At 45.5% G+C, this 27,251-nt stretch overlaps 1 protein-coding gene across 1 annotated transcript; it reads right to left on the bottom strand.

The window, feature by feature from the left end:
* Positions 1-201: 201 nt before the first annotated feature.
* On the bottom strand, positions 202-27,251 carry GARS1 (glycyl-tRNA synthetase 1). The gene is made up of 17 exons (XM_072033874.1): positions 27,039-27,251; positions 23,139-23,240; positions 20,595-20,697; positions 19,404-19,545; positions 18,304-18,392; positions 16,760-16,836; positions 14,946-15,091; positions 13,747-13,896; positions 12,033-12,195; positions 11,385-11,549; positions 8,708-8,820; positions 8,038-8,178; positions 6,175-6,260; positions 4,136-4,245; positions 2,958-3,051; positions 1,890-2,080; positions 202-552 (listed from the first exon to the last, which is right to left on the bottom strand). Exons 1-17 carry the CDS (start codon positions 27,246-27,248, stop codon positions 427-429), a joined length of 2,208 nt encoding a protein of 735 aa, XP_071889975.1. The 5' UTR covers positions 27,249-27,251; the 3' UTR covers positions 202-426.

Here is a 27,251-nt window from a genome sequence, read left to right as displayed (position 1 = left end):
ACACATTGATCATCCCCTTACAAACGAGGCCAGGCAGCCTGTACCACCTCACACAAGCGTCCAAGGTGATTAGAATCTATAATAGGTGTCATCCACACCTTCTTGAGGGGCCACAATAAATGTGTAATACCCACAGCCATAACCAGCATTTAAAAAAAAATCTGGAGAAAGTACAAGGCTGCTTTAACACGGAGAACCAGGTATATATAACGGCGTTTTTATTAATAACACCTTTAGCTTGGACTGCAGTTATTTCAGCTTTTAAAGTTAAATTCAGGCAGCAGTTGAGGAAAAAAAAAAAAAAAACAAATAGTCCCTGTGTGCACAAACAATGCAGCTTCGAATAATACACGATAAGTTTATTTCATATTAACATGAACAGTAAAAACTGGAGAAGTGATTGGATTTTATTTCAGTTCCTTTTATTTATTCCTCTATTGTGTCCTTTTTGCCAGTCTCTTGTCCCTCAAATTGTGGGTACTTTGCCTCCACGTCAGCCCAAGTCAGATAACCATTCGCCAGGTCACGGATGACAGCAGGAAGTTCGGAGATCTGCAGACAAAGTCACAAAGACATAAGAAACACGAAGCTCCCAGTTTCAATTTGCTGGATACTTGGGGAAAATGGGTAATTTTTACAACAGCAACAGATCGAGAGCAAGATTGTTATCTTCCTGTGTGATTATTTCGGGGTAGAAAAACCAGTAGCTAATAAAACCTCTTAAATCTCAGTCTGTGCCATCACAGCTTAGCTACTCAGAGTGACCCACGAGGGAAGTGAAACTGTCACTGTGGTGGGCCACTGCAAGGTTCATCCCTCATAATGTTAGGTTATGGTTTTGGAAGGGAAAGAAAACAATGCACACATCCAAAAGATGCTGTAAGCCGAGACTTAGCCAGGCCCTATTTACTGTAAGCCCAGAACAACAGGAGCTGTCAGTTGCCTTTACTTTACTCCTCACAGTAGAGTCACAGCAGGAAGGATCAGCTAGAGAAACCAGAAGATTTGCAGAAAATGGGGGATGACAAATCTCTTCTCTGCTACATGGCAGTGAGAGGTTGTCCAGGTGAAACAGAGACAGATGGGTGCCCCAAGGAGCTGGCCCTGCCTGTTACACCGAACTGAACCCACATCCAGCTCAGTAGCCCCGAGCACTCCAGGTGCTTTTGTGCTGTGCAGAGCTAGAACTGCTCAGCCTGGCAGATCAGAGCTACCTCCTGCTCCTACAGGAGCCAAATTGAGCTTCTGGTGGGAGCCAAGGAGGGAAAGGCATGAAAGAGGCACCAAGGCTACACGTCCACAGCTCTGAGCAGGTTTTGCTCCAAGGTAACGATGCCACTATAGGGATTCCCTGTTCCAGTCCATCCTAGCAGAGTGTGCTTAAGGCGGGCATGACTTTAGGGCGATGCTTCACCAGCTTTCACAGGCAACACTGGTAGGAGGCAAGCTTTGAGGAACTGTGCTCCTGTTGTGCTTTGTCAGACAGACTGCAGCAGGCACGAATTCTCCTGCTCTGGTGCCTGTAGATTCGGAGAAGCCCTGCCCTCAAGAAAACAAGTAAACACATTTACTCAGCAGCCCCTGCTCAGAGAGAGGCACTCTAAAGAGCAACGCAATCAGCCTGAAGCACGGCTTTCATGTAAGAACACCACCTCCGCATCCCAGGGAAACAAACGCCTCTCCTGACGTTAGCAGCAGGGCCTGCGTCTTCTTTTTGACCACTATTCCTTCCCTGGGGATTTCTCAGAACAGCTAAAATTGCCTCCCAGAGTTGGAGACAGCTCCCACAGAAATCTTGCGGGATCAGATACAGCAGCTAAAGCTCTCCCCTGTCCCACACGGAACAGACCTGGCTCAGTCAGCAGCAAAACCAAACTGCCTGCCCTTACCTCAGCTCGGATCTGGCGCATCGAGTCCCGGTCTCTCAGGGTGGCTGTGTGAGGCGTCCGGTTGACGGTGTCGAAGTCGATCGTGATCCCAAAAGCCACGCCAACCTCGTCAGTCCTGGCGTAGCGCCGGCCGATGGACCCGGAGGAATCGTCCACCTTGTGAGAGATGCCGTTCCTGGTGAGTGCTTCAGCTGCAAGAAGCGGAGAAGGGGAGATGACCAGGACTCGTTACATACTCAGCAGGCAACGCGTTCCTAGAAGAAGCTTCCCACAGCTTCACAGCACTGCCTGGAGCGAGGCACCGTGTGTCCTGGTCTCAAGCAGTGTCACAGATTCTCATTTTTATTTTGACTGGAGATTCAATGTTCCACTTCCCATCAATACTACGAACTCAAACCCACCCCACAAGTACATCGCTACTCACACAGCATCACCCAGCCCTCACCCAAAGGGCAACACAAACAGAAAAGTCACTGGCTTCAGCTTGTCATCACAGTCCCACAGCTTTGCTTTAGCTCCGGAACATGCCAGCCTTACACGTGTGCTTGGCACGAGGAGACCAGGTCCCAGGCAGAGCCTGATGCAGACAGCAAAAGGCCCTGTCTGACAGGCAGCCTGTGCTCCTGTCCTTCAGGGACTCGCTTTTAGATGATACGAGTGGCAATTGTGATAGAGTGCACTGCAGATCAAGGATTGATTTCAAAAATTAGCTGGCCGACCAGAGCCAAGGAAGTAATTTGGCTCAAAAAACTAATACACAAAGCGCTGCTTCGGAAGGCTTTGCCCAGGCAGTGGGAAAGATTCCTTTTTGACACCATAGGAAAAAAAAGAAATGATTTTTACAGTGTAAACCAACACATGGAAGGGCAGGGAGTTCACTTCTTGAGGCTGGACTGTGAAGTCTAGCAGACACCCAATGCTAACTGATCCCAACCATTTTAGTTCATCAACTCTCCCTTTGCACCTGTGAGAGCCACATGATCCCAAAGCTATTTTTTCCCCTGTGCTACTGAGGAAGAAGCCTCTCTTCCCAGTGCACATCACGTTGGACCCCCAGTTTTCACTTACATAATTCCTTGACAAACGGCATGAATTCCTGATTCTGGCTTAGAGGAAGAACAGAGCACTTGAACGGTGCTACAACAGCTGGGAAGCTGAAGAACTGAGGAAAAAATAGAAAAAGCACAAATAAATAAGAGTTTAACCATTAGAGCAGATTCTTAGGAGGTAAGAATAAACTCTGACTGAGGCTAGAGGCAGGGTGACTGTTCCAGGGGAGCAGATGTTCTCCTGTAAACTGTTTCAGGGTTCCAGCAGGAACACCTCACACACCTGGAGAAAGACTGAGTTCCTCCAGCTGTGCTCCAACCCCTCTTCCCTCCTGACATCCAACTCTTACCTCCAACCAGAGGTCTACAAGAGCTCTCCCTAAGAAAGAGATCCCCATTTGAATTACAGGAAAATGAAAGGTAGAAGAGTTTTTCCAGGATATTTAATCTTATGTACAGTCTAATGGGAAGGAGTTTTTCCAATCATCTCCCTCCCTGTTTAATTCCCACAGGGGCTTTGCATACGCAAGGAATAAAAGCAGCTCAAAGACGCCCAGAACCCTCCACAGACACCCTTAGAAGCAAACAAGAAAAGGAGCCCAACGGGGAAAAAAACCATTCCCTGTCCCTTACAGGTCTTGTGGACTGTAATGTGAACTAGACATAGAGCAGCCCAGGCTCCATAGAAAGTAAAGAGGTACTGGAAAGGAGAGAAGGTACAGTCCAATATCCTAGATCTCATGAGTAGTTTGTGATTCGGAGTCTGCTGTGGCCTCACTCTGAGCTCCTAAATCCAGAATTACACAAGGCTGCGTTTCAGGGAGGGCTGAGGGAACAAGTCTGCTGTCCCTCTTGCTGCACAGAAGCACGATTCCAGGAAAAGCAGCAAAGAGAGGGAAAATAAAAACACTGAGGAGGTGCCTTTCTCTAAGTGATGGGACAGCGCCAACCAAGCACGAATCAAGAAAGAATTCCTCACCCCCTTGCCAGTAATACAGTGAGAGCCTCACACACACAGCCCCAAAATGCTGTTGGTGCATGTGTATGACACGTACGCTGGCAAAAACAGCAACTTAACAGCCCACTTGGGTTTTCCTCATCTCCTCTGTGTATTATGCAGTCTTATTTTAGGATGTTAGGGGAAGGCAAATGCCTGCAGCTGGCGTTAAGCTGAGGCCCAGCAGCAGGAAAGCTCACCGTTCTCTGCTCGTCTCCTTCCCGAATGCGGAACGTGTGTTCAAACACCGTGTACATGATCCTCCCAATACCAAATGAGGGCTCGATTACATTTGGGATGATTTCTTCCACTGAAATACAACAGAACGAACATCATCATGAAAGAATTTACACAGAAGAAGTGTTTACTGCAGCTGCCTTTCTGCTTGTAAGTTCTGATTATACATAGCTGAGCACATGAAAATAAAAGGTTAAACATTCCTGCTCTAAATACACATACCTGAACGAAAAAATTTGGACTTAATCCACGTCCAGAATGTATTTAGGCTGTAAATAACAAGTCAGGGCCCCTTCCCTGGCCCTAAGAGCAAACAGCACAGCTCACATCCACGCAGATAAAACCTCTTCCACTTCATGACAGCAAGGCCTTCCCCAAACAGTCCTCGCCCAATGCCAGGCCACAAATTATGTCCAGATTACTCTATGGCATGGACCAGAACTGTGCCCAAGGATATGCTAACAATTACACAGCCTGGATGATGGCAGGGTAAAGCTTAAGCTCTGGTCCACTTCAGTTTACTGTTTCAGCACAGCTTCAGGAACCAGGAGCCTGAGAAGAGAAGCACGGAGCTTCAGATCTGACTCAAATTCCTCTGTGTTCCTGCCTCATTCAGCTGCCTGCTTCAACGTTTTTCTGCTCCCTGTTCTTCTCCCCAACAGCGTGTCAAAAGGAGGGAGGGGAGAATGAGGATTAACTACTTAGTGTTTGCAAAAAGTTCTCAGATGTGATGTGCTGTACTTTATTATATACCTGTCATTCTTCCCTGTCCTCGCCACACATCTGTCAAAGAAGCTTCTTCCTCCTTCTCCCTTCTGAGCATGAAAGGAGCTCAGTGGGCAGCTGCACTGCTCAGACAGGGCAGCTTTTTAGAAAAAGCTCAGATGTAGCAACTGGAGAAGAAACAATGACTACAGGCACTGGCTGCTTTAGAAAAATTAAGGGTGGAATCCAACTCTGCAGCTCTGCACACTCCGTATGCCTACAGAACCGACCCTCCTCAATTAAGCACCTAATCCCGAGTGGGACTTCACCTTCCAAAAGGGTGATCTCGTTTGATTTGTGCACTGACTAACCAGTTTTCAAACACTGGTCAGTCAAAAAAAATAAAGCATACAGAAAAATGGAGAGCAATGCAATGAAACAGGTGAGCACCAGCTCTGTCAGAGCAACAGGCCGAGCCCACATCTGCTGTTTCTCCTGCAAGGTCTGTTCCACCTCACTTTGCAGCTCTAAATCAGAGTCACAGATCTCTGGATGCAAACAGCTAAGAGACAGGGAAAGCATAAGCTTTGCCTCCTGCTGCAGACAGCTGCCAAACTGCCAAAATGTTGAAATTTGAAGTAAAACCAGCCACTGCAGTTCTACGTGCTGGGCCCTAGCAGTACCACAGTCACTAACAGTTACAACTCTTTGAAGTTATGACGAGGCAAAGCTTGGCACAGCACCAGCCTCTGCAGGCTAAAAGACACCTGGATGTCTCAGTGGCTCAGCAGCTGCAACAAATACAGTCTGCACACGCTGTGAGCTGCTGTACTCCTTCCTAGGAGCACACACCGTGCTCCCAGCCCAGGGCAAGACGATCCAGTAGTTACGTTATGAACTGGGGGAAAATCCACCTCAAGCTCCAGCTCTGTCAAAGACTTCTCAAATAACCTTAGGTGAGGACCTCAAGATGTCTCTGAGGAACTCCCAAAGCTGGCGTACCCTCCCCAGTTCCCCCTACAGCAGTTTCCTACAGCAGCTGGTTCTCAGTGCTGCCTTACAAACCCCAGAAGACGCAGCAGGAACACAATAAGCAGCCCAAAGCCTATTACACAGGTTACTGAGCAGCCCCACTGCTGTTCAAAAAAGCTTTCAAACTTCCAAGAAAGTAACATTTGACTTTTTTCCTGTGCTGCTGTACAATGCTAACAGGAAAATGGAACTCATGAAGTCCACGTTCAAAGCGTATCCTGCGCTGCCTCTTATCTCGGGTGGCCAAACAAAAATAAAAGCTCACCGTGTAATGTTTTCTGAAATCTCTTCACAGTAACCATGTCCTTTGTTAACGTAAAAGTTTTCCCTTCAGTTTCAACAGTGAATTCCCTGCAAAGGAAAAAAAAAAAAAAAGGCATTTAAAGGCTACACCAATAAATAAACAGGTTTTATTTCCTTGATTACATCAGTTGGTTGACTTTAAGAAGAGGTACGATCCCAGAGACCAAATCCCAGAGATCAAAGAAACGTGGTGTAGCCATTAAAAGAAATTTATGTTAATAATAAAATTACTACTTATAAATTAAAAGCAACCATTCTCATAATCACAGCGAACTTAGTTGTGGTTAACAGCCTGAGGCAAACTCAATTAGGAAATGGAAGAATCTCAGAACGAAGCATAAAAAACAAAAAGAAAAAAAAAAGCACAAGAAACAGGCACTTGCTGCAGAGGAACGGACTTCTCATTCAGAATGAGTTGTCAGAAGGTACTCTACATCTTCACAGACACCAAGCAAAGGGGAGGATAAATACGGCAACACGCGGTTTTATGGCTTTTTTTTTTTTTTTTTTCATATTTCTAAAGCTTTTGATATTACAGTCCTCTAACTTTTCTCTTGCTCCTTTACTTGACTTGCCACTGGCACACACAACTTGCTGAGGACAACCTGGGCTGTACTGAGCTATGCCACCCGCCTCGCTGAAGCATTAGGATTACTGTAATGAAAATGTGTTTAGGAAAAGCGTGTGCTAATCACTTGTGTTTGGACCCAGTGCCAAACGGGCTGGAGCTTACAAAGGCTTCACCCTGAGAGCAGCTACATTGGAATGCTGAACTTAAACAGTCACAACTCGCAGCCCCCTACCCATTTAAACCTACAGCACCAATTAAATAATTTGTAATTATTTTTAATAATTTTAAATCATTAATGATTTAATAATTTTAAATCATTGAACCATTTCAGCGGGACTCTGGATCACCCAGGTTCACTTTTTGGTTCTGATCTGTCTACAGTCACCACATCCTGCAATAGTTTCTCTCCTCATTTTGAGAATTACTGATTTGGGTTTTTATTGTTCGTTTGTGTGTGGTTTTTGTTGTTAGTGTTTGCTTTTTCTTAGATCAGGGAAAGAATGTTAAAAACTGTTTAAACAAAGTTGAAAAAGCGCTATCATTCTAGAATATATTCATTGTTCCCACACCTTGCACCTTTTCAAGCAGGAAATGAAGTTTATTCTTATTACTGCACCACTCGCCTTCCCATGACGTACACAGCTGTTGCCCTGCTTCAGCCAAATTTGACAACTGTTGAGATTTCTTACGTTTCCTATTTCTGCATGTGTTAGGAATACAGGTAGGAAGGTTGAGGAAATATATACAAGTTGGTGCCCCAATGACAGACCATAAGATGTGCTAAAGCATGTCACTAAACACTGGAGAACACAAATACCAAAGCTCTGGTTCTCATTTAACCAAATCTTTGAGTTACATCACTCTCGCAACTGTTTAATTTTAAGGTTAACTATAAAACTATCTGCTAGTCCCAGTCAATTCTGAAACCAGAGTAGGGAAGGTGGCAAACATCTCCCGTTTCTCTGAGGTGTCTCTCTTTTATGGGACAATCCCACTGAAGCCAGAAGCTCGTTCCCATGCAAACAAACAAACATTGAAATGCCACGGCTACAAGGTTGTGTGCATACTGAGATATGTTGACGGATGACCAGCGATGATTTGGTGGAAGAGACAGCACTAAAGCATTTCGGGTGATCCACCCAGCCTGTTCCCACAAGGAAGCTACTTTCATGCAGCTCACATTAATCCCACAGCGCTTTGGGAACCCACATGGGATGTGTCAGAGAAGGGCACCCCACACAGCAGCCAGCTCACCCTTTGTCATTCAGCAGCTGCTCCCTCTCGGTGATGTAACACTCATCACACATGGACAGGAACTCCAGCACCACCTTTGCATCCTTCTTATAAGCTTTGCCAATGGCTCCCTTATTTGCCTCGAATTGAACGATGTTGACTGTTTTGTACGGTGCAGTTAAGGAGTCTGAGGTCACAGAAAGCAGGGTCTGGTGCTTTTGCTGCAAAGCTAGCTGCTACACGCCACAAAGAGCATGCTACTGGATTAAGAAACTTCCCTCCAAGAGAGGAAAGGGGGTGAAAAAAAAAACATTGAAAGGCAGGTCACAGATTTTTAAAGAATACAACTTTTTAAAGTATAACTAGCAGCAGAACCAAGGAATGATGTGGAGTTACCCAATAGAGTAACTTCAAATTCATAATTAAACCATGCTCCACAGCCAAAACAGAGCCCAGATTAAGCTAGAAAAAAAAAAGCCGAGACAGTAAATCGCCTTTGCCCACAGGAGTAAAATGACCCCCATGTTCAATTCTTTGCAGGTTACTTCCCAAAACCATGCTGATCTTAACTGCTAAATCTGTTCCCTGATTAAATTTGCAGATGTAAATTGAAAAAGAGCTGCACAGATCTCCAAGACATCTCATGGTCGAATGACTTTTCTCTTCAAGAGATTCTGGTTTATTCTGAAAGGATATAGGTTCTTTGAGAAGCTTCTCAGCTACAAGAGGAACTTTGGTGGCACGGGCATGGCAGGAGAGGTCATAGCAGGAACGATCAGCACAGCCAACGATCTCGATCCAGCCCTGAAAAAACAAAAGCAGAAGCTTTCACCAACACACTTTTTTGTCCACTTAACCGTCAAAATTATGTTTACTTGCTCTTAAGCCCCCCCTCTGCTTCCATGACTGTTTTTTCTACATAATTAGCTCTATCACAATAAGCAGCCCTCGCTCACCGGTTTGCTCCTTCGTTTGAATGACTCCATTTGTTTCCAGAGGAAATGATCAGCTATCTAACCAGCGTCTGTGCTCAGGGCCAGGTTTTCCACATGACTTGGCAGAACACAGCACTGTGCCAACAGCTTGGGGCTGGGGCCAGAGCATACAGGCCTATCACTCCCGTACTACACGAAGACATCACGCCTCCAAAGTTTTACCACTCTGCAAGCATGGAATAGACAGCAAGCAGCCAGCCACATCAGAACGGCCAAAAACTCTGGTTTATGAGCTACTAAGACACAAATAACATGTAAGGGAAGTGCTTCTTTCAACACATCAGCATGGATGGCAAGCAGAAATCTGAAAACGCCATTCATGGATGCAGAATTGATGAAGTCTCCCAACACATGCAGAAAATACAACCACCAGCTGGGTTCTCTAAATTACAATCTTGTACAAGTAAAGGTGCATCAGCACAGACAGACAGGAATCCTGAACCTGTTTTGTGGTTTTCCAGTTTGCAGAGTGTCAGGAAAAGTATGTGAACACCTGTGAATATGCTCAGAAAACCACGCTGTTCCCAAACACCCTGGGGAATTATTACACCAATAACCAACAGGGTACTACAGGTATTTCTCAGGTAACACAAAACAATGATTTTATACAAATGGATTTAAAGCTACCCAGAGGAGTTAACTTACTGCTGAGTACTGGAATTCAGTATAAATATTTTTGGTCATGGTTGAGTGACAGAACAAAATCTGCATCTAGCTCACAAGGAGGTTTTGTCCTGTTCCTGGGATTGCTGCCCTCAGCTCAGGGCTGGGCTGTTAGACCTACTGCTCTGTGAGTGCTGTACTGATCCAGGACAAGGCTCTCAAAGTTCACTGATCTTACTTACACGGTGTGGCCCACGTATGTCCAGCCTGTTTTAGGCTGGCTCCCGAGCAGCTGGCTGGGAAGAGAAGCTGGGAATACGCGGTAGACAGTTATCTACATTCAGAGGAAGCCAATCCTTCACTTGTTCCTACAGGGCTTTCCTATATGACGACAAATCACTCATCCAAGCTGCTGCATTTTTTTTCTCCTCATCTTAATTTTAGTATAATTTTACCAGCTGCTATTTCTCTAACTGGTTCTAATGAAGCATTGCTTGAGTGAGAAGCCTGTCTCAGCTCCTTAAAAGAAGGTAATAGGGGGAAACAACCCAAGACCAAAAAAAAAAAACAAAAACACAACACACATTTCAACCACCAACCTCTTCACCCCTAGGTTGTAGGAGATTCTTCCTGCCCACAAATAAAGCTGCCTGAACCATCTGATGCCTTGACCAATGCCCTTTGTGGACACCTGTGTGCTGCATGAACCCAGTTTGGCTATCCTGACAGAGACCACAGATGGGGTCTACTCACATCAGAGTCCCTGCAATATCACAGGCTAACCCTAAAGACCTCGACAGAATCCCTCCTATCTTTCAACCCTTTACTGGATTAGATCACAGAGTTCTCTAGGTATTTTCAGGAATCTGCACATATCCTAAACTCTTTGGAAAGGCTGGGACAAACACTTATTTCTTTTTTCCTTAATATATAGTGAAGTATCTTCTTTTTTCCTGATTCAAATCAGAAAAATAAATTCTGTACTCCTGAAGACAGGAATAACTTCCCCTACTCATAATTGATAGTCTACTTACTATGTCTTCCAAAATACTTCTTTTGAAACTATCATTTCAAGTGATACACTTTGGCTGACACTGAAAAGCCTGAAAGCTCAGCAAAAGAATCTAAAATGAGGTAAGTCTGGCCCCTAGCTACTTACTGCTGATTCACCTAAAAAAAACAAACAAAACAACAACAAAAAAAAAAACCACTACAATTCTCCAAACTCCAGCCAAGAAGATAAGAGAAAAAGAAAGCTTCCAACAAGGCCCGAACTGAAGAGCTTTCGGTGACTCAACTGGGAGATAAATAGTCTTAGGAAATTTTTCTCTCAGCACCAGCTGCCTGAGCTGGCAGGCCTGAATTCTCACAGCTTGGAAGTGGGAAAGGAAGAGAAAGCTTTCTAGCAGGAGGGAATCTGTCCTGGAATAACGCCTCCACTGAAATAAGTTACTGGGGGGTTACAGTTTCAGCAGATTTGTTTTCCTTTCATTCCAGATGAAATTCAACCTGCACAAAGTCCACAGGTGCCTTCAGACTCCAGCACAGGAGCTCAAACAGTTCAGAGACTTCGTGGGGAGCTGACCTCTCCCCTGAAGCCCTCCTTGATTCAGAATAATTCCTCCACAACGTGTACAGACCAACACAGGCATGGACAGAAACATCAGGCTCATCAGCCTTAACTTTAAAAAACAAGCAGCGCATCAGAGCCTCCACCTGCACTAACAGCAGATGTGACAGGGACATTTGCCTTTCCACTTTGCCACTTACATAGGATGTTTTGGACTCCGCGTCCCAGCAGTCACAGGCATAATGAGCCATCTCATTCTCCATATGCTGTCGGAAGCGCAGCTTGTCTGGGGAAACACCGACCTTTGTGAGGAAGAGGTAGATTCTGCCGATGAAGTAACCAAGAACGGAGTTATTGATCACACCCTGGAAGGAGAGAAAGCAGGAAGAAAAAACACAGACATTAATTCGTAGGGAAGGGAAAGCGTGATTTATCACACCTCCACAAACAGCTTTTGGCAAATATTAGTACTCCATACTACTCTTTTATCAGCTGAGTGATACCTACCACTATCCCAGTACTACCTGAAGCCTTTTAGCTCTGAAAACCTTTGCCTGGAAGTGGTTAGGGCCAGGCTGGATGGGGCTTTCAGCAACCTCATCTAGTGGGAAGTGTCCCTGCCCATGGCAAGGTACTGGAACAGGATGGGCTTTAAGGTCCCTTCCAACCCAAATCACTCTGTGATAACAAGGGCCATGCTTAGATCATGGTCACACTGATGCACCCGAGAGGACTGAGTCTTAAATCAGGGAGCAAACCCCAGCTGACACCACAAAACAGTCTGTAATTTAGCCTCCAGAAGAGAATTCAAAAGAGCAAGCTCTGTGTGCTCACATGAGGAACATTACCTGTTGGACAGCATCTCCCAGACGCATTATGTGGGCGGACTGCCCGCTGACTTGGGCCTTGGAAGAATACAGGAGGATGTTCAGATCTGCCACGTTCTCAAACTTGGGATGACTTTTCTCACTGGGATCCACAAAGTGCTCAATTTCTGCCATGGTGAATTCCCTAATGGAGACATCAACAACTACTTAAACTCAATATTCTGTGTGCCAGCCACAACCCCTCTAATCAACAATTGTGCTTTTGCCTCTCACAATTAAGTCAGCATTTAAAAACATAAGCAAACCAGAGCCAAGGCAATGGACAGACTAACACATGAACCAGACTTGACACTGGCTTTATTTTCATCTTCAAATTCTCAACCCAACTCCCCATAAACTCCTCGAGAGATATCCAGGCCACGTTTATCACCACTGTGATTCAAAGCAGAAAATACCACTGCTGGAAATTCTCCAAAATTTTTGTAGTTTTTCCAGACTATCACAATGCCCATGTTAGAAGTACAGTTTCCTGTGGAGTCAGCAAGGAATAATCCACTGACTAATTCAGCACTCTTAACTCGTATCAGAGATACCTAAAACAGTCAGGTGAGAGAATAATTTCTTGAAAATAATTATACCACCACATTCAGCAATGGTGTACATTCTGCTTGAGGAGCTTGTCTCTAATACATCTATGCTCATGCATTGATTTAGTTCTTGCTTGAAATCAGTTTACATTGAATTATCTTGTTATCCAGAACCTTTTAGAACACCTCTGCGTAATCACTAACTTTAAATCACAGGCATCAGGATGTAATTTGCTATGATAGCATAATAACACAGTCTCCTGTAAATGTGCCACAAGCGTGTAATTTATTTTTGACTGGAAATATATTTCCATAACAAAAGTTGCTCATTTCCAGATGCGTGAGAGAACAGGAGGACTGAGAAATTTCCAAACAGTTCCCTTAGTGCTAATGATGGCACTGCCACTCAGCGACATTTAAGGCACTGTATTAATCAGTTACCAAGTTTGCAATACACACTGCCTGTTTGTACAGCACAACCACGCTGACTGCATGGGAGTCCTCATTCCAAATCAGACAGAGGCATCTGTTCAGAATAATTCAGTTAAGATACAGCGATTACCCTGAAAGAAGTGCAGTAATCACTTTCGCCCTGAGATAGAAAGCTTTGAAAATAATTCTCAGTAATAACCCTGAGCTTTCCAGCTTGACTGATGCTGGGACAAACACAGGTCTTGAGTCAGGTTATCTCCTCACAGAACTGAAACAAGGAAACACTGCTGCAAGGTCAATTGCATTTTGATTCCAGATTTTTGCTTTAAAGTAAACAGTATGATGCAATTAAACAAAGTTGTACACCTTGTAGAGAACACAGCTACCTTTAATTTTTATTTTTTTTTATTTGTTTAGTTCATGATGGAAGCCAAATTTTGCTAGAAGAACTGAGTTTAATCGAGGTGTTTCTAATAGAGCAGCTATCTCACAGATCCTACTTCTCTCCAAGCCTGGCTGGTGAGAAATCATTAGTTAAAACCTTAACTAAATGAGTTCTTTGCCCGTGAACCCTGTGACTGACTGGGCACCTTATCAGGAACACGCTGGGATAAAGCACGGAAGTGAAATAACAAATCTTTGTATCAACACCAGAACAAACGGGAGGTGCCACCTGTGCCAGGACACCCCCTGCTGAAAGAGGAAATTTGCAGTACCTCACTCTGATAAGGCCGGAGCGGGGCGAGATCTCATTTCTGAAGGAGTTCCCAATCTGGGCTGCAGCAAAAGGGAGTTTGCCTTGGTTAAACTCCAGAAGACGTTTGAAGTTGAGGAATATTCCCTGCGCAGTTTCTGGCCTCAGGTAGCTGAAAGGAGATGGGGCAGGGGGGAGAGAGGAGGAAAAAAAATCACCATCAAAAATGGGTGGTGAAAGCAGTGAGAAAAGAAAAACACAGTTACTACAGAACTTGAGGGTACTTTTTTTGTCTCAAGTCTTTTAACTACAGACACAAAACTCTGAAGCAGCAGGCTGAGGGGAGACAATCAAACATCAGCTGTGGCCCAAATACAGAACCCTACAGGCACTCCTAAAAACAAACTGGATGACTTGGCTGCTTTTGAGATGTAAGGATGGAAAGGGTATTTTTATGAAATACAATGTATTGATCAGTTAGCAAGTCACAGCATCACAGAGGTCAGAGGGAGTGTTTTCTCCTTGCCTGCCCTACGTGGGTCTGGGCAGAGCCAGGCTGCTTCCAAACGTGGATTTTGAAGGGAAACTATGACTGCAGCTCTGCTATGACACAAACTGTGAAGTGGTTTTAACGTAAGGCCCTTACAACCCCTACAGTGATCTACAGTACCAAGGCAGTAACACCTACACAAAGCATTCCACGTACTGCACTGGGAAGCACACGACACCTACCCTTGATCTTCTATCACAAGGAGTATCACGAGTATCCTATCTCAGCTTCTGAAGAGGGGGTTCAGTTTTACTTTTGGAGATCCCAACTGAAGAAAAAAGCCTCTACTCTCCCACAAAAACTACAAACACCTAGTCGCTAAAGTTATCTCACCCCACTAAGTAACTTCATCCTGAGAAAGGTACAGTTTCTCTACAGGCACCAGGTAACTGACGGTTGTGGACCCAACATTAACTGGTTTCCTGGAAAGCACAACGCCAGCCAGCAAGGTACAGCTGTGATCCGCACAGTCTGGCAGCTTCAAGTGTTTTTATGACTGCAACAGCTCCGCGTTCCTAGTGCCAAGGGTAAGACGAACACTAAACTGCCAGAGAAGACAGGCTGAAATGAGCTACTCAAGAGGAAATTGCGTACTTCAGTCCTGTTGAGACCTCAGTGTTAATCCTAAGCAATCTAGGAAGAACAGGGAGCAGAATGTGATTGGTACTGACCCAGGCATGTTTCCTCCAGGCCCAATGGAGGTCTTGAACATCAGATTGAAAGAAACAGGAGGGGAAAGGTCATTCCCAGTGATAGGAGACTTCACGTTGTAGTTCACAAAGAGATCTGCAAGCTCTTGCTGACCGTAGTTGTCCAACTAATATCAAAACAAAGGAGAAATATTTTAATTAGCAGACAAGCTAACTGGAATGAATTACATCCTCTTCATCTTTCACTGAGCCTGATCCACAGCTCTGAAGCACCTGCCCAAAATATTCCTTTTTAGCCTAATTTTTTTAAGCAAGCTAAGTTGTTGTTTGAAACAACGACAGAAGCGTATCTCAGGAAGCTGCAAACTCATTTTAGTAATGTCGGTTCCCAACTTAGCCATTCCATAAAAGTCTACACAGAATTGCAAGCATTAAGGGTAAGAGTGGGTGTAAAGCAGAAGAAAAGTCATCAGGACTACATCAACACCCACCGGTGGCTTCGTCTGCTGTTTCAGCTAAAACATGGGGTGCAGTGTGTCGAGAAGAAAAAAAATACAGCAGTGAGGGAAAAGAAAGCTAAAATATCTGCAGTGCTTTGTCTGCATTCACTTCTCTTCCTCCTGCTGCAAGAAACACCATATTCAAGCCATGCATTTGATACTCCCTTTTAGAGCTGCTCTGCATTTTAGTCAAATAGAGCAAATCTGCAGCACAGGGCTTCTTGGTAAAAGAATTTTCATTTGCTCTAAAAGCAGCTTGGTAACAGATAGATGCTTTCACTTGTGACACAATGTCAGCCCCTTCCAGAATCCTACTTTTCACTGAAGGATGAGAAACAAACAGTAGGAGCACAAGAAAACTGTAATTTAACTACACAAGAGCAGCAAATTCTAGCATTATTCTGAGCACGTAAGCACTACCATTTGCATATGCACATTTAAATGTAGTTTCTATAATGTAAGTATCATAAGGGACCTATAGTGCACATTATAATTATGATTTAACACTCAAGCTAATAATCAAATGAGCTGTTTCTAACTTTGCCACGAATCTTCACGTATCAGAGAAGCCTCAAGACAGGATACAAAAAATAATAGAAGGATTCCTTTAAAGGATAGTCAAGGTTCAGAGCTGCAGTGTGACAAAACTAATGACAGCAGCTCAGTGATGCAATGCACTGGAGAAAAAAAGTGGCTGCTTCTGGAAGGAAACATCCACTCTGTTATGCATGGCTCTGGAAGCAGTTATCCTAGAAGTCATGAGAACATGTCATGATAACAAACATCAAAAACAAACTTTTTTTAAAAAAAATAAAAATCTAGAGGCAAATGCTTGTACAGCTGCTCAGAACACCAGCCTGGAGCCCCAGTTATTTTCACAGTAAACAGAAGAAAATTAATGCAGGGTCTTGGACACAGAGGAACAGATCGCAAGCGCTTCAAAGTCTTGAACCATACCAATTCAGTGCTGAGGTGGTTCAGGAAAAGCCTGCCAAAACTTCCCATCTGTATCTGTTTCTTTGCATCACACTCCTGCATTGAGGCTTCAACAAAGGTAAAAGGGGGATTCAAAAGAAACAAGCTTTCTACAGAGAGTAGAGTGCAACACAGCAGACTAGCTCCAAGGACAGAGCTTCAGCCTAACAATTCTGTGTTCAAGAGACACCAGCAGTAACTCTCCAGTGCAGAAGGAAGATGTGGTTAGACAGCAAGTTCCCAGTATTTAGCTCTGAGGTACACACTTTGAGAGGCAGAGAGAAAACTGCTACTGTGTACTGCATTTCCCCTATGGCACAGGCATCCCTAAAGCAGTCACCTCCTCACGCAGCCACCTACCTGTGTGATAACATTTTCCATTTCTGCCTTTTTCTCTGCTGTGCACTTCTTGTCAGACATAAGCTTTTGCAGATGAGCTGTGAGCAAGAAAAGTACACATGGAGTTTATATTGCAAACCTAACACCAACCCCGATCTAAAGGTAGACAGTAGAGGAGGATCCTCCAGCATGAGCATTAGTGTATGCCCACCAGCTGTCCTGCTGGTGTCCATCAGGTTAATTCCACTCACATCACCAGGGCAATGCTGATCTGCAGCACAGAAGCTGCAGCAATTTGCTGTACCAACATGCAACAGGGAAAACAAGAGGTCCTGCTCTAGTTTATTCCTGATACTGATTACTGTAAACCCAAGCAATGGTTTTGTAACCCCTTTCTCCTTTATTTTCCTTCCATGAAGACTGAAAATTAAAAGTAACGTCTGATCCCAAGCCAGCAGGGCTAATTTTATCCAAATACACTCGGAGGCACGTACTGACTTGGTACAGTAGGGTTAGGCCACATTCCATGTTAAAGCACAACATCCTCCATGAGATACAAAGGCAAACAGTGAGGGCAAGACTTCCCACTGCCATTTGGGAAAAGGAATTTGCCTTTTTAGTGGCACTAACAGCAAGTGGCTGTTCTCCAGTGAAGGGCTGCAGAAGAGAGCAGGGACACTCTTGTTTGTGGGCCCGTTCTGTGTGCAAAGTGGGCAGAGGCTGGATGGGTTTCTTCTGTGTTTGTTCTTCCCCCATCTCCCCCCAGTAAAAAGAAGATTCAAACTGAGTACTACAAAAACAGTTTAAGGCTGATATAGACTGTTCTACACACCTAACTTCCAAGAAAAGGTCTAGAAATCTAAGCAGCACGACCCATTTAAACCTACAGCAGAAAAATCCTTCCTTTCGCAACAGAGCTGTACGCGCAAATGTTTTACAAGAAGTTTTTTACTTTTAAGATTCCTTCATGTAATTTCTTTTTCTTCTTTAAACAAATTTAAATCAATAACCAGGAAAAAAAAAGTGAGGACTTTGCAAACCTAAGAAATGCCTAAAGTCTATTTAGCAGTCCCAAAAGCTGGCTGAGTTATAGGGTATACAAAGGTCAGCAGCAGCCCTGTAATGGACCCTTGTATAGGGAAAGCGTGCTCTGTCCCCTCATATCTTCATTAAATCATTTCCCAGTTCTGACCAAAAAGCAACTGAAACACAAGAGATGTCTGGAACATGGCACAGAATAAGAACCTTTTTATATGGGAATTCTCAGCTTAGACAACACAGCAATGTTTTATGGCCTGAAGATGCAGGATTTTGTAAAAAGGGCCCCAGCTATGTTTTTGGTAGAGATCCCATAACTCATTTAAAAACACTAGCACAACATTTTTGTGGGACTGAGAACTTAGGGAATCTCTGGTATGGGCAAACAGGTTATGAATAATGAACTATAAACGCAACTGTGAGTGACTGGATACACCAACTGGCCCTCCCCCAAAAAGATATTATTTTCCCACATTACATCACTGCAAGAAATTCCCCAAAACACCTGCCTTTAACTGAAAACCAACCTTTTAAGAGATGATCAGCACGAAAACACTCCCCATTTTTCACATCTTTCACCATGAAGTCAGCAAACTTGTCTACGTGGCCAGAAGTCCTAGAACAGACAACAAATAAAAAAGAAATGTGAAAGCTGCCACCGGACAGTGCTGGGTACGGATGGTGCAAGCCCAGTGCAGGGACCACCACCAAAGAGAAGTCCTTCAAACCACGTGCCCGAGCTGCAGGCTCACTTTTGCTTCAGGTTACAGATCTCCATTAAGCAGTACCATCCTACAGATGATTTGACCTGTGAGAAAGTACCAATACAGCTAAATCTTAAAGTGGGTAAGTGAGATGACACTTAGCTACCTTTAGAAACCACGTTGTGATTGAAGTAAGCAAGAAACAGGCAGTTGTGAGGGGTCCTCAGCAATTCAGGTAAACAGACTTCCACTATTTTACACCAGTGACCCATGAAAGCTCCTGACGCTCATGCTGTGACCCACAAACTGTAATGCTGTTGCCTCAGCTCTGACTCATTCTAAAAGCTCCTAAGATTTTTAGCAAACCTGTTGGCAGTCTTAGCAGAAACGTGGAGGTGAAAGGGTCCAGAGCCTGAACTACACTCTCGCCCTTGAAGGCAGTCCCTCCACCTGTGCATTGGATACAAAGAGGGCTACAGAAGCACCATTTCTATTCAGAGCTCCGTTAACACACTGCCTGTTGCCATCCCCCTGCAGAGAAAGGAAGGATGGTCCAGCATCCAAACTGCTGTTCTAAGCCATGGCCCAGCCGTCCCAGTTTTAGGACAGGCACGTCATCCTTTTTCTCATCTTCTTGACCTGTTAGAAAAAAAGGATAACAGCAATTTCTTACCTAAGGGGACTGCTAGGAGACATTAAGACATTAGGCTCTCAGGCAGATGGGTCCCACTGCTCTCCCAGGTTTATGGAACAACACCTTCTCTCACTGACCTGTACAGTGATACCTAATTATTTTGCACTAGAGCAGGGGGATGAAATTGGGTGACCCAGTCTCAAGATCCCCATAGGCACTTTTACAAAAGCCTGTAAAAAGCAGCTATGACCAGAAATGCCATGCTGTAAAAAGAAATATCTGTATTTACTTCAAAACTGGCTCTGGCGTGAGCATGGTGCAGTCAATCTCCAGGATTTGCTCCTCCTGTATAAAGTGCTGTCTCCATGCCTGGATGATGTTGTTCTTCAGAGCACATCCAACAGGCCCGAAGTCATATAGCCCACTGACACCTGCAAGGAGAGAAAGGAAAAAAGCGTGGTAGGAGCAAGATGGTATGAAGCTGCATTGTTTGGAGGAAAATGCCTCCCTTCTCAGTGTCCCCATGGGTTCATTTGAGTCTGAGGTCATTTTCTGAGCATGAACTGCTCTGTGCTAAGCAGAATAAGGACTGTGGGCTCTCTGTGGGGTGCTTTTTGCATGAAGACCCACGACAAAGTCTACCCTATCCCTACCCTATTAAGTACAGTTCAATTGTGGGGTGCACCGGGGCATCAGGTAGTGGCAGAAGGTGAAACTGATACATTGACAGCTATAAAAGCCAAACTCCCTTCACCAACGGATTTTATCTTGTGGACTTTTTTGTTGGGGGCAAACTGAACACAAATGAGGTGGTAACGCATGTTCAAAAACAATATGCTGTTTCAACAATAAGATGTGTGTGCCAATCACCAGTTTAGGCAAAGAATGAAACGAAGAAAGCTAATAAACAACCCCGAGTATTTATTTGACTTAAAATAAAAGAGCAGTAACCATACAGGCACTGCACTGACCTTGAGCTGCCTCAAATCAGCTCTCTGAAGAGGTTTAACAGCCACATTTGTTCACCTGCCCAATAAAGTTCATTGATAAAGTTCATTAAGGTAACAGGTTCTAAAGTTCAAGTTAGTTTTAAGCATTATCTTGCCAAAAAAGCTCAAAAAATTGTTGTGAGTAAATATGCTGTTCACCCCCCTAAACTCCAAACACCCTACTCCTCTGCAAAGCAACTGCCTTCAACTGTGTAATGCTCAAATCCTGCAGCCTAGCATCCACTCATTTGCACTCAGAAACCAAAAGAGAAACTATAAGGCTCTCCTCCAAGACTTTAGGGAAAGGAAACCTTTTGGAAAGGCTAAAAGACTTAAGCAGGAGAAAGTTTAAAGGAAGAAAAAAAAAAAAAAAAAAAAGATCTTTCAAGTTGCATTAAGATAACATCCCAAGAGAACAGCATTTCAGATAGCTAGAAAGACCAGAACATTAGCCTGAAGGGATTAGAATTTAAATTTCTTTAAATCTGTACCTCCATAAATAGAGAAGGCTTGATCATAGAAAAACCTCCTTTTCAGGGTGTCTTCCATTTTAACTCTGTCCACGATGTCATCTTTGGGCTGCAAGGCCAGCTCCTGTAATTGAAGCAAACCAAAAGTAGTTAAAAATCTGCAGTTTCTGACAGGACAAATCCTCTCCGCTCACCATTAGGAGTCAGAAGTCTGTAAAGACCATTTTGAAGCAAAAGTATCCTGCCAACACGCTCATTTTCCAAAGAGAAGTGGACTCTGAGATGAACATGATTGTCTGAACGTGGCATTTTAGACACTTGAGGTGGGCTCATCTGCCCTGACTTTCAGATAACTAAGCCTGAGCTAGCCACCTTCAGCTCTCTTTACAATCTATGGAGAAAAATGGCAATTTCCAAAGCAATTCTCCCAACCTATTTCTCTCTCTTGACTATAAAGAGAGCCTAAAATGACTAGCTTAAACTACAAGCATATAACTTGCGGTGCGGATGAAGCTTTTAATAAAATGTTCCGCACATGGAAGAATTTTGGCTGCAAAAAATATAAACAGCATCAATCTCGTGCTTTGCCAGAGGTGTGTGTTTAGCCATTTGCACAAAGAATACTTTTAAAATGTAGACTTTTACAAATACAAGCACACAAATTTTATAGTTACAGAGTGTCTAAATGCCCCAACTGAATTCTACAAAAATGTTTTGCAGCAGATACACTACTTTAACTGAAATCCTACATTTAGGCAGAGCAATTACATATAAATGTCTACTGGCTTATCTCAAGAAGAACAGAGTGTTTTAACACAGAAAAACATTATTTTATCATTGGTATATCTCTGACAAAAGTAATTCAGAGAGACCAACTGTTTATGACCCTAAAGCAATAGCTTAGGAACTATTTACCTGATTTGGATTTTTGCAACTAACTCCAACAGAGAAGTCAACAGAATTGAACGATTTTCTTCAACACAGACAATTTGACAATTAGAACAGAATTAATCCAAGAAGTTCACTAAATGAATTTGGATTCTCTAGCACCATCACTTTGAACAGTATTCTGGTTTAAATATATACAGTATGACCACTATTTTTTTTTTAAAGCCCCTAGAGACACATACAAATAGCCACCATCTATTAAGACCACAGAAGCTCTACTGCTGCCATCAGCATAAGCCCAGGTGTAATTCTGCAGGAAAGTGAGTGAAAGACAGACAGGGCACACAGGAGAGCAAACACCTCAGCAGTACTTTTAAAGCATGGCAAGATAATCCATTGGACACTCTGCTTAGAGAGCGGAATCACATTTCACAATCGCCAGCGTTTCTTAACAGAAAGGGTGGCTTTTGCCCAGAGATGGACAGAACAGGGACAAGTCCAGTTTTGAACTAGCGGGGAGAAATGGCCAGCAGTGCAGGTACAGAACCCAGAGAGAATGGTGAATAAAATGGTGAACAAAATGGTGCAGAAGTCAAAGAAAGTCTTTCTATCTGGCTCCGAACTGTATTCATAAATGGAAGGTAGAGAAGTGCCTGTAGTAGCCGTCAAGAGCCTGTACAGGAACAGAATCATCTACTGACCTTCCAAAAGATATGGTTTGAGAATATAAAGCCAAGGAACTTAAACACTACTCTGTCCTTTTCAAGCCATCAAATTCAGAGTCACCCTGCTCTCTTTAAGCAGGAATCACAGGACTTGGCGACTGCACCAGCAGCTAAAGCTACCAAACATTCACACTGCTGCCTCCTGCAAAAATTGCAAGCGACCACGATGCATTGCTGGAAACGCTGTCAAGAGAAAGCACTTCACTTTGGGTGCTGTGCTGACAAGGGAACTTGCTGTGTGTGCAAGGTCATTCGTGTGCTGACAGCGACACAGCCCACACATGTTGTGTAAGTGGCACACATGCCGCTCTCTTCATCCCACAGGCACTCTCCCAAAGGAAAGGTGGGGCTCAAAGGGCTCCCAAAATTCCTGATCCGCCTCCTCGCTGCTCTGTGTCAGGTTTCTGAGGGCTGAGAGGCAGAACCGGGATGGCATTCCACAACCCTTCATTGCAGAAAGGCCTAGCCATGCGTACAGGTTTCACGCAATGGTTTCAAGGCATGGTTCTGGGATGAATACCAAGCGAAAATGACATTGCCTTGCTCGGGTTAAACGCATGCAGCCAGCCACGTTGCCAGGCCCAGGGAGCACTAACTGTTCACCCCACATCACCCAGGATAAATAGGATCAGCGGGTTTCAATTTGGATACCCACACTCTCACAGTCAGTCAGCCCCAAGCAGTGCTGCACTCGTTTATTCTGTCTTTTAGAAGCTGCACCAAAGCAATGAAATATAATTTAGCAAGACCCAAGCAGCTTTAGGTGAAGCTTCACACCTGTGGGTTTTCATATTTCAGTTTGCTGGTGCTAGCTGGAAAGATCACTTTTTAAACTATTTCAGAAGTGAATTCAAACACTCTACACTCTATCTATCTATACTAAAGAGCATTAAGCAGAGAGAGAGGCTTTTCAGGCAAAACTGCAGAGCTCAGGTTTAATTTCCAGACTCACCTTCGCTTCTAGGATCCTCTTCCGAGCTTTGAGCTCTGCTACAGCTTTGTCTATATCCACCTGGGGAGCCTTCTCTTCCTTCAGCTTCCTTACCAGCTCTCCCTAGAAGAAGAAAGAACAGAAAACGTGGATTCTCTCTTCAAATACCACCAACGATGACCCTCCTTCTTTCAGCTCCTCTGGCAACCCAAAAGGAGAAGGTTGTGCTGTCTCCCAACTCTTCACACGTCTCAAGAGGCTTAAGTTAATCAGTTCAAGTGAGAAATGCCTTGGGGAGTTAGCAAAATTGGACATCGTTAGAGAACAATTAATGCAACCTCCCCCACCACCCCAAAATATTAAATCCCTTATCTGTTATTATATCTCCATGTGCAAATACACTCTGCTGTTCATCATTTCGCAACAGACTTCCACAAACCCTGATTTTCTGTCTTTAAGGATGTACCAAGTGGATTCCCAGGTTACTATAGGCTTTGTGCTCTCTCTCTATAATTATAAGGTTTAAGGTTAATTTAAGGTCTTTCTGCCCCCTTCACTCATCTCTCATCTTCCAAATTTTAACTTTAGACTTCCTCTGCCAAATCTGGCCAAAATGGCCCAATAAGTACACAAATTTGTAGAAGGCCTCATGGAATACCAACCTTTTTAGTTTAACATCTAAGCAGGGAAGATGCTGCACTATCTGTCAATACTATTGCTGTTAAAACCAGTAGCTTTGGAAGAGAATGGGGTAAAAAAAATAAATAAATATCCCAAGTATTTCAGAGCAGCCAAACCCAGCAGCGTGTTTTCACAACAGGACCCTCAGCAGCCATGCCCAGCTTGCTCCCAGAGAGGAATTAATTCACAGCCTTCCTTTCTGTCCACTCTTCTCTGGCCAAAACCAAGGTGCACCTTGAATTATGAGAAGGACAAGAGGAAACAGCCCCAGGAGAAGAAGCAGAGATATCAATGCCTCAAGTGAGATGGTCTAAGGATGGGATGCTCTGAGTTGAGCACTGTTCTCGTGCCTTACACTCCTCCATGAAACAGAAAAAAAGGAGATTGCAATATTTCCACTACACCTGCCTTCTCCTACAGTCGCTGCTTCTGCCGTGAATATTACAGGAACCCAAAGAGAAGAGAACCCACAGCAATCAGATCAGAAAGGGTTCTTTCAAAGACCGGGGGGTTCAAAAGCTGGTTTTATTAATAAATGGAAGAAACGAGTGCATGAAAGCACGCACACGAGGGAACAAGAGAAATGTAAGAGACCTGCTGGTCTCCCCAGCCCCATGGGGCACAACCTGCACGTTTCCTTCCTGTTAACCAGTCCCACCAAAACGTGAGAGTTTCACTGCGGGCTTCCACCGCCGCTCCTGGGTAACGTGGCAGAGGGAGGGATCTGATTTTCTTCTTTTTTTTTTTCCTTCTCTCTTTTAAAGTAATAAGTCCAAATTGCTTTTGTTGAGCTAAAGGGGGGGGGTCGGCAGTGGAAAAAGCAGCAAGGCGGCAGCAAGGCAGCTGCTGCTGACTCAGAGCCGTCACCCTGCTCGCGGCTGAGCATCGAGAGGCAGCGCACAGCAACTCTTTGTCCTGATCCCCAAGCGAAAGAGCCCTCAGACGTAGGCAAGAAGAAAGGGAAAGAAAAAAAAACACACACACAACCGAAGCAAGCAATTATGCTTGCTGACAGGACTCGATCTAATTAAAGCTCCGAGCCCAGCCCAGAGGAGGAGTGCACAGCAGCACTCGATGTGGCAAATTTCGCTGCAGCTTTGTCCCACGGAGCAGTAAAGCAGAGAGAGAGGGATCCACCCCTGGATCACGGCAGCTTATTGCATCAGGCGCTGCTGCAGGAGGAAGACGGGCTGCTCGCCTTCCTCTCCGGAGGTTAAGAGTCCCTCTGGTTTAATTAAAGCCTCTTCTCTGCTTCTCCGGGGGCTGGCAGACGGGGTCCACTGTGCTGTAATGTCTCAGCTTATCATCCTTCCTCCCTGAGCTCTTGTGCAAACACCTCGGTGAGATATTGCTGTGAGCTGTATGTTAAATATCCCCGGCCCCAGCTCAACGTGTTCACCCACACACCTTGCCCTGGCACCCCACGCTTCTGCTGTGGGCCCACCAGCACAAAAAAAAACAGGGACACCGGTACCCAACAGGGCAAACGGCAGCGTCCACGACGCAGGATTTTACACTAAATCCACCAGCTGGTCCCGGGGATCATCATTTTCTTTACAAGGAGCTCCCCTGCCAAGGCATTAGGCTGCGCAATGATTCATAATAAAACCTCACCGAAGCGCCGGTGTAATTAGAGGGCCGTAAATCCACTCATTTAATGGGGAAACACGCACGAATCCACCAGCCCACGGGACACACACGTAGCCGGGCACAAGACCACGGATTCGGCCACCTGAAGGAGCCCGGTGGGGAACCCACACGTGGAGGTACGGGGAAATCCCAGGTGCACACAGCACGGGGGCCAAGATCGAGGGTCGCTTACGAAACCAGAGGACGAGCAAATCCTCCTCAGGTAAGAAGGACTCTCGAGATAACAGCTTCACATGCCAAGGAGATGGAAGGAGAAAGGCGTGCGGCCCCAGCTGACCGGGCACAGCCGCATTTAAGATGTTTAAGGATGATCCAACAACTAGCGCATAAAAAAATTACTATTCCTTACCTTATCGGGTAAATATACAATTATTGAAAAAGGTAAATTACCCCCCAAAATCCAACACAAAGTCATTTCTACAGGGAAGTCATCACATGACCCTGCAGGATGAGGAAACCTCTGCAGGCTGCTTTATGAAAGAAGCACCAAGAGCCAGCCACGGGGCCCTAAAAGCATGGTGGGGGGCCCTAAATGCACAGCGGGGGGGGGGCTAAAAGCGTGGTGGGGCCATCTTGGCCCCAGCCCCAAGGAGGAAAGCCCCCGTAGGCTGCCACCCGGATCCAGCGGGCACCACACGGGGCACCCCCAGAGACCCCAAAACCAAGGGGGTTTTGGGACAGACCTACTGTGAGCCCTCGCTGTGGGCTCAGGGGGAAGGTGTGACCCCCCGAGCAGTGACCCCAAATCCTGAATTATGGGATGGGGGCAGGCAGAGCCCTATGGGGCTGTGGGGAAATGCATTGGTTCCTGCATGGGGGGGACCCCAAACCCAGGGGGGTAGAATTGGATCTGTCAGACGGCCCTGACCCTAAGCAGGACCCCCCGGGAAAGCAGGGACCCCCCCTCAGGGAGGTGAGGGGCACGTCAGGTCCCACCCGAAGCCAGGACCCCCTCCCCTCAGCAGGGCTCCCCCTCATCCCCAACCCGTGTGGGTGTCCCTATATCTCTGTGTCCCCCCATATCCACGTGTCCTCCCTGCCCTCCTGTATCCCCCCCATACCCCTATATGCCCCATATCCTCCCTCATCCCTGTATCCCCCCATATCCCCACACCCCCCCCGTCGCCCCCATACCCTCACACCCCCATGTGCGTCCCCCCAGCCTCCCCCATATCCCCCTATATCCCCTATACCCCCAAATCCCCGTGTGTCCCCCCGAAACCCCCCTAAATCCCCGTGTGTCCCCCACAGCCTCCCTATTCCCCCCCAAATCCCTGCGTTCCCCCCAAATCCCCTCCCTCCCCATATCCCCCCACTCTCCCCTATATCCCCGTGTCCCCCTATTCCCCTCTAAATCCCCACACCCCCCTTACACCCCTCCATCCCCATAACCCCCCCAAACCCCCTTATACCCCCACTTCCCCCAAAAACCCCAATACCCCCCTAAACCCCCCAATCCCCATTTCCCCTCCACATCCCCGTGTCCCCCCCATTCCCCCTCAATCCCCATTCCCCCCCACATCCCCAATTCCCCCCTCACACCCCAAATCACCCCAAAACCCCAAATCCCCCTCAAAAACCCCTCATTACCTGATGCCGCACCGCCTGCCGCAGCGGCGCCAGCACCCCTTCGGCGGCCGGGCCGTCCATGAGGGAGGCTGCCGGTACCTTTCCCGGTACCTGAGCCCGTCCCAGCCCCAATCCCTGTCCCGGTGCCCGGCCCGGTGCCGGTACCGGTGAAGCCCAGAGGGGGACGAGGCGGCGCAGGGCGGGCACGGCGCTGAGGGGCGGCCGCGGCATGGG

The sequence above is a fragment of the Anas platyrhynchos genome, chromosome 2 (assembly GCF_047663525.1).
Source record: "Anas platyrhynchos isolate ZD024472 breed Pekin duck chromosome 2, IASCAAS_PekinDuck_T2T, whole genome shotgun sequence".
Lineage (NCBI taxonomy): Eukaryota > Metazoa > Chordata > Aves > Anseriformes > Anatidae > Anas > Anas platyrhynchos.
The sequence above is the reverse complement of the archived record's forward strand: the minus strand, read 5'-3'. Positions and strand labels throughout refer to the sequence as shown.

Excerpts from the sequence above, each read along its gene's own strand:
- GARS1 (XM_072033874.1), bottom strand. The coding sequence starts at position 27,248 with ATGCCGCGGCCGCCCCTCAGCGCCGTGCCCGCCCTGCGCCGCCTCGTC. Across the intron at positions 20,698-23,138 it reads AGAGGATCCTAGAAGCGAAG|GAGCTGGCCTTGCAGCCCAA; the intron begins GTGAGTCTGGAA and ends CTTCAATTACAG. Across the intron at positions 18,393-19,403 it reads ACGCCAGAGCCAGTTTTGAA|GACTTCTGGCCACGTAGACA; the intron begins GTAAATACAGAT and ends TGTCTGTTCTAG.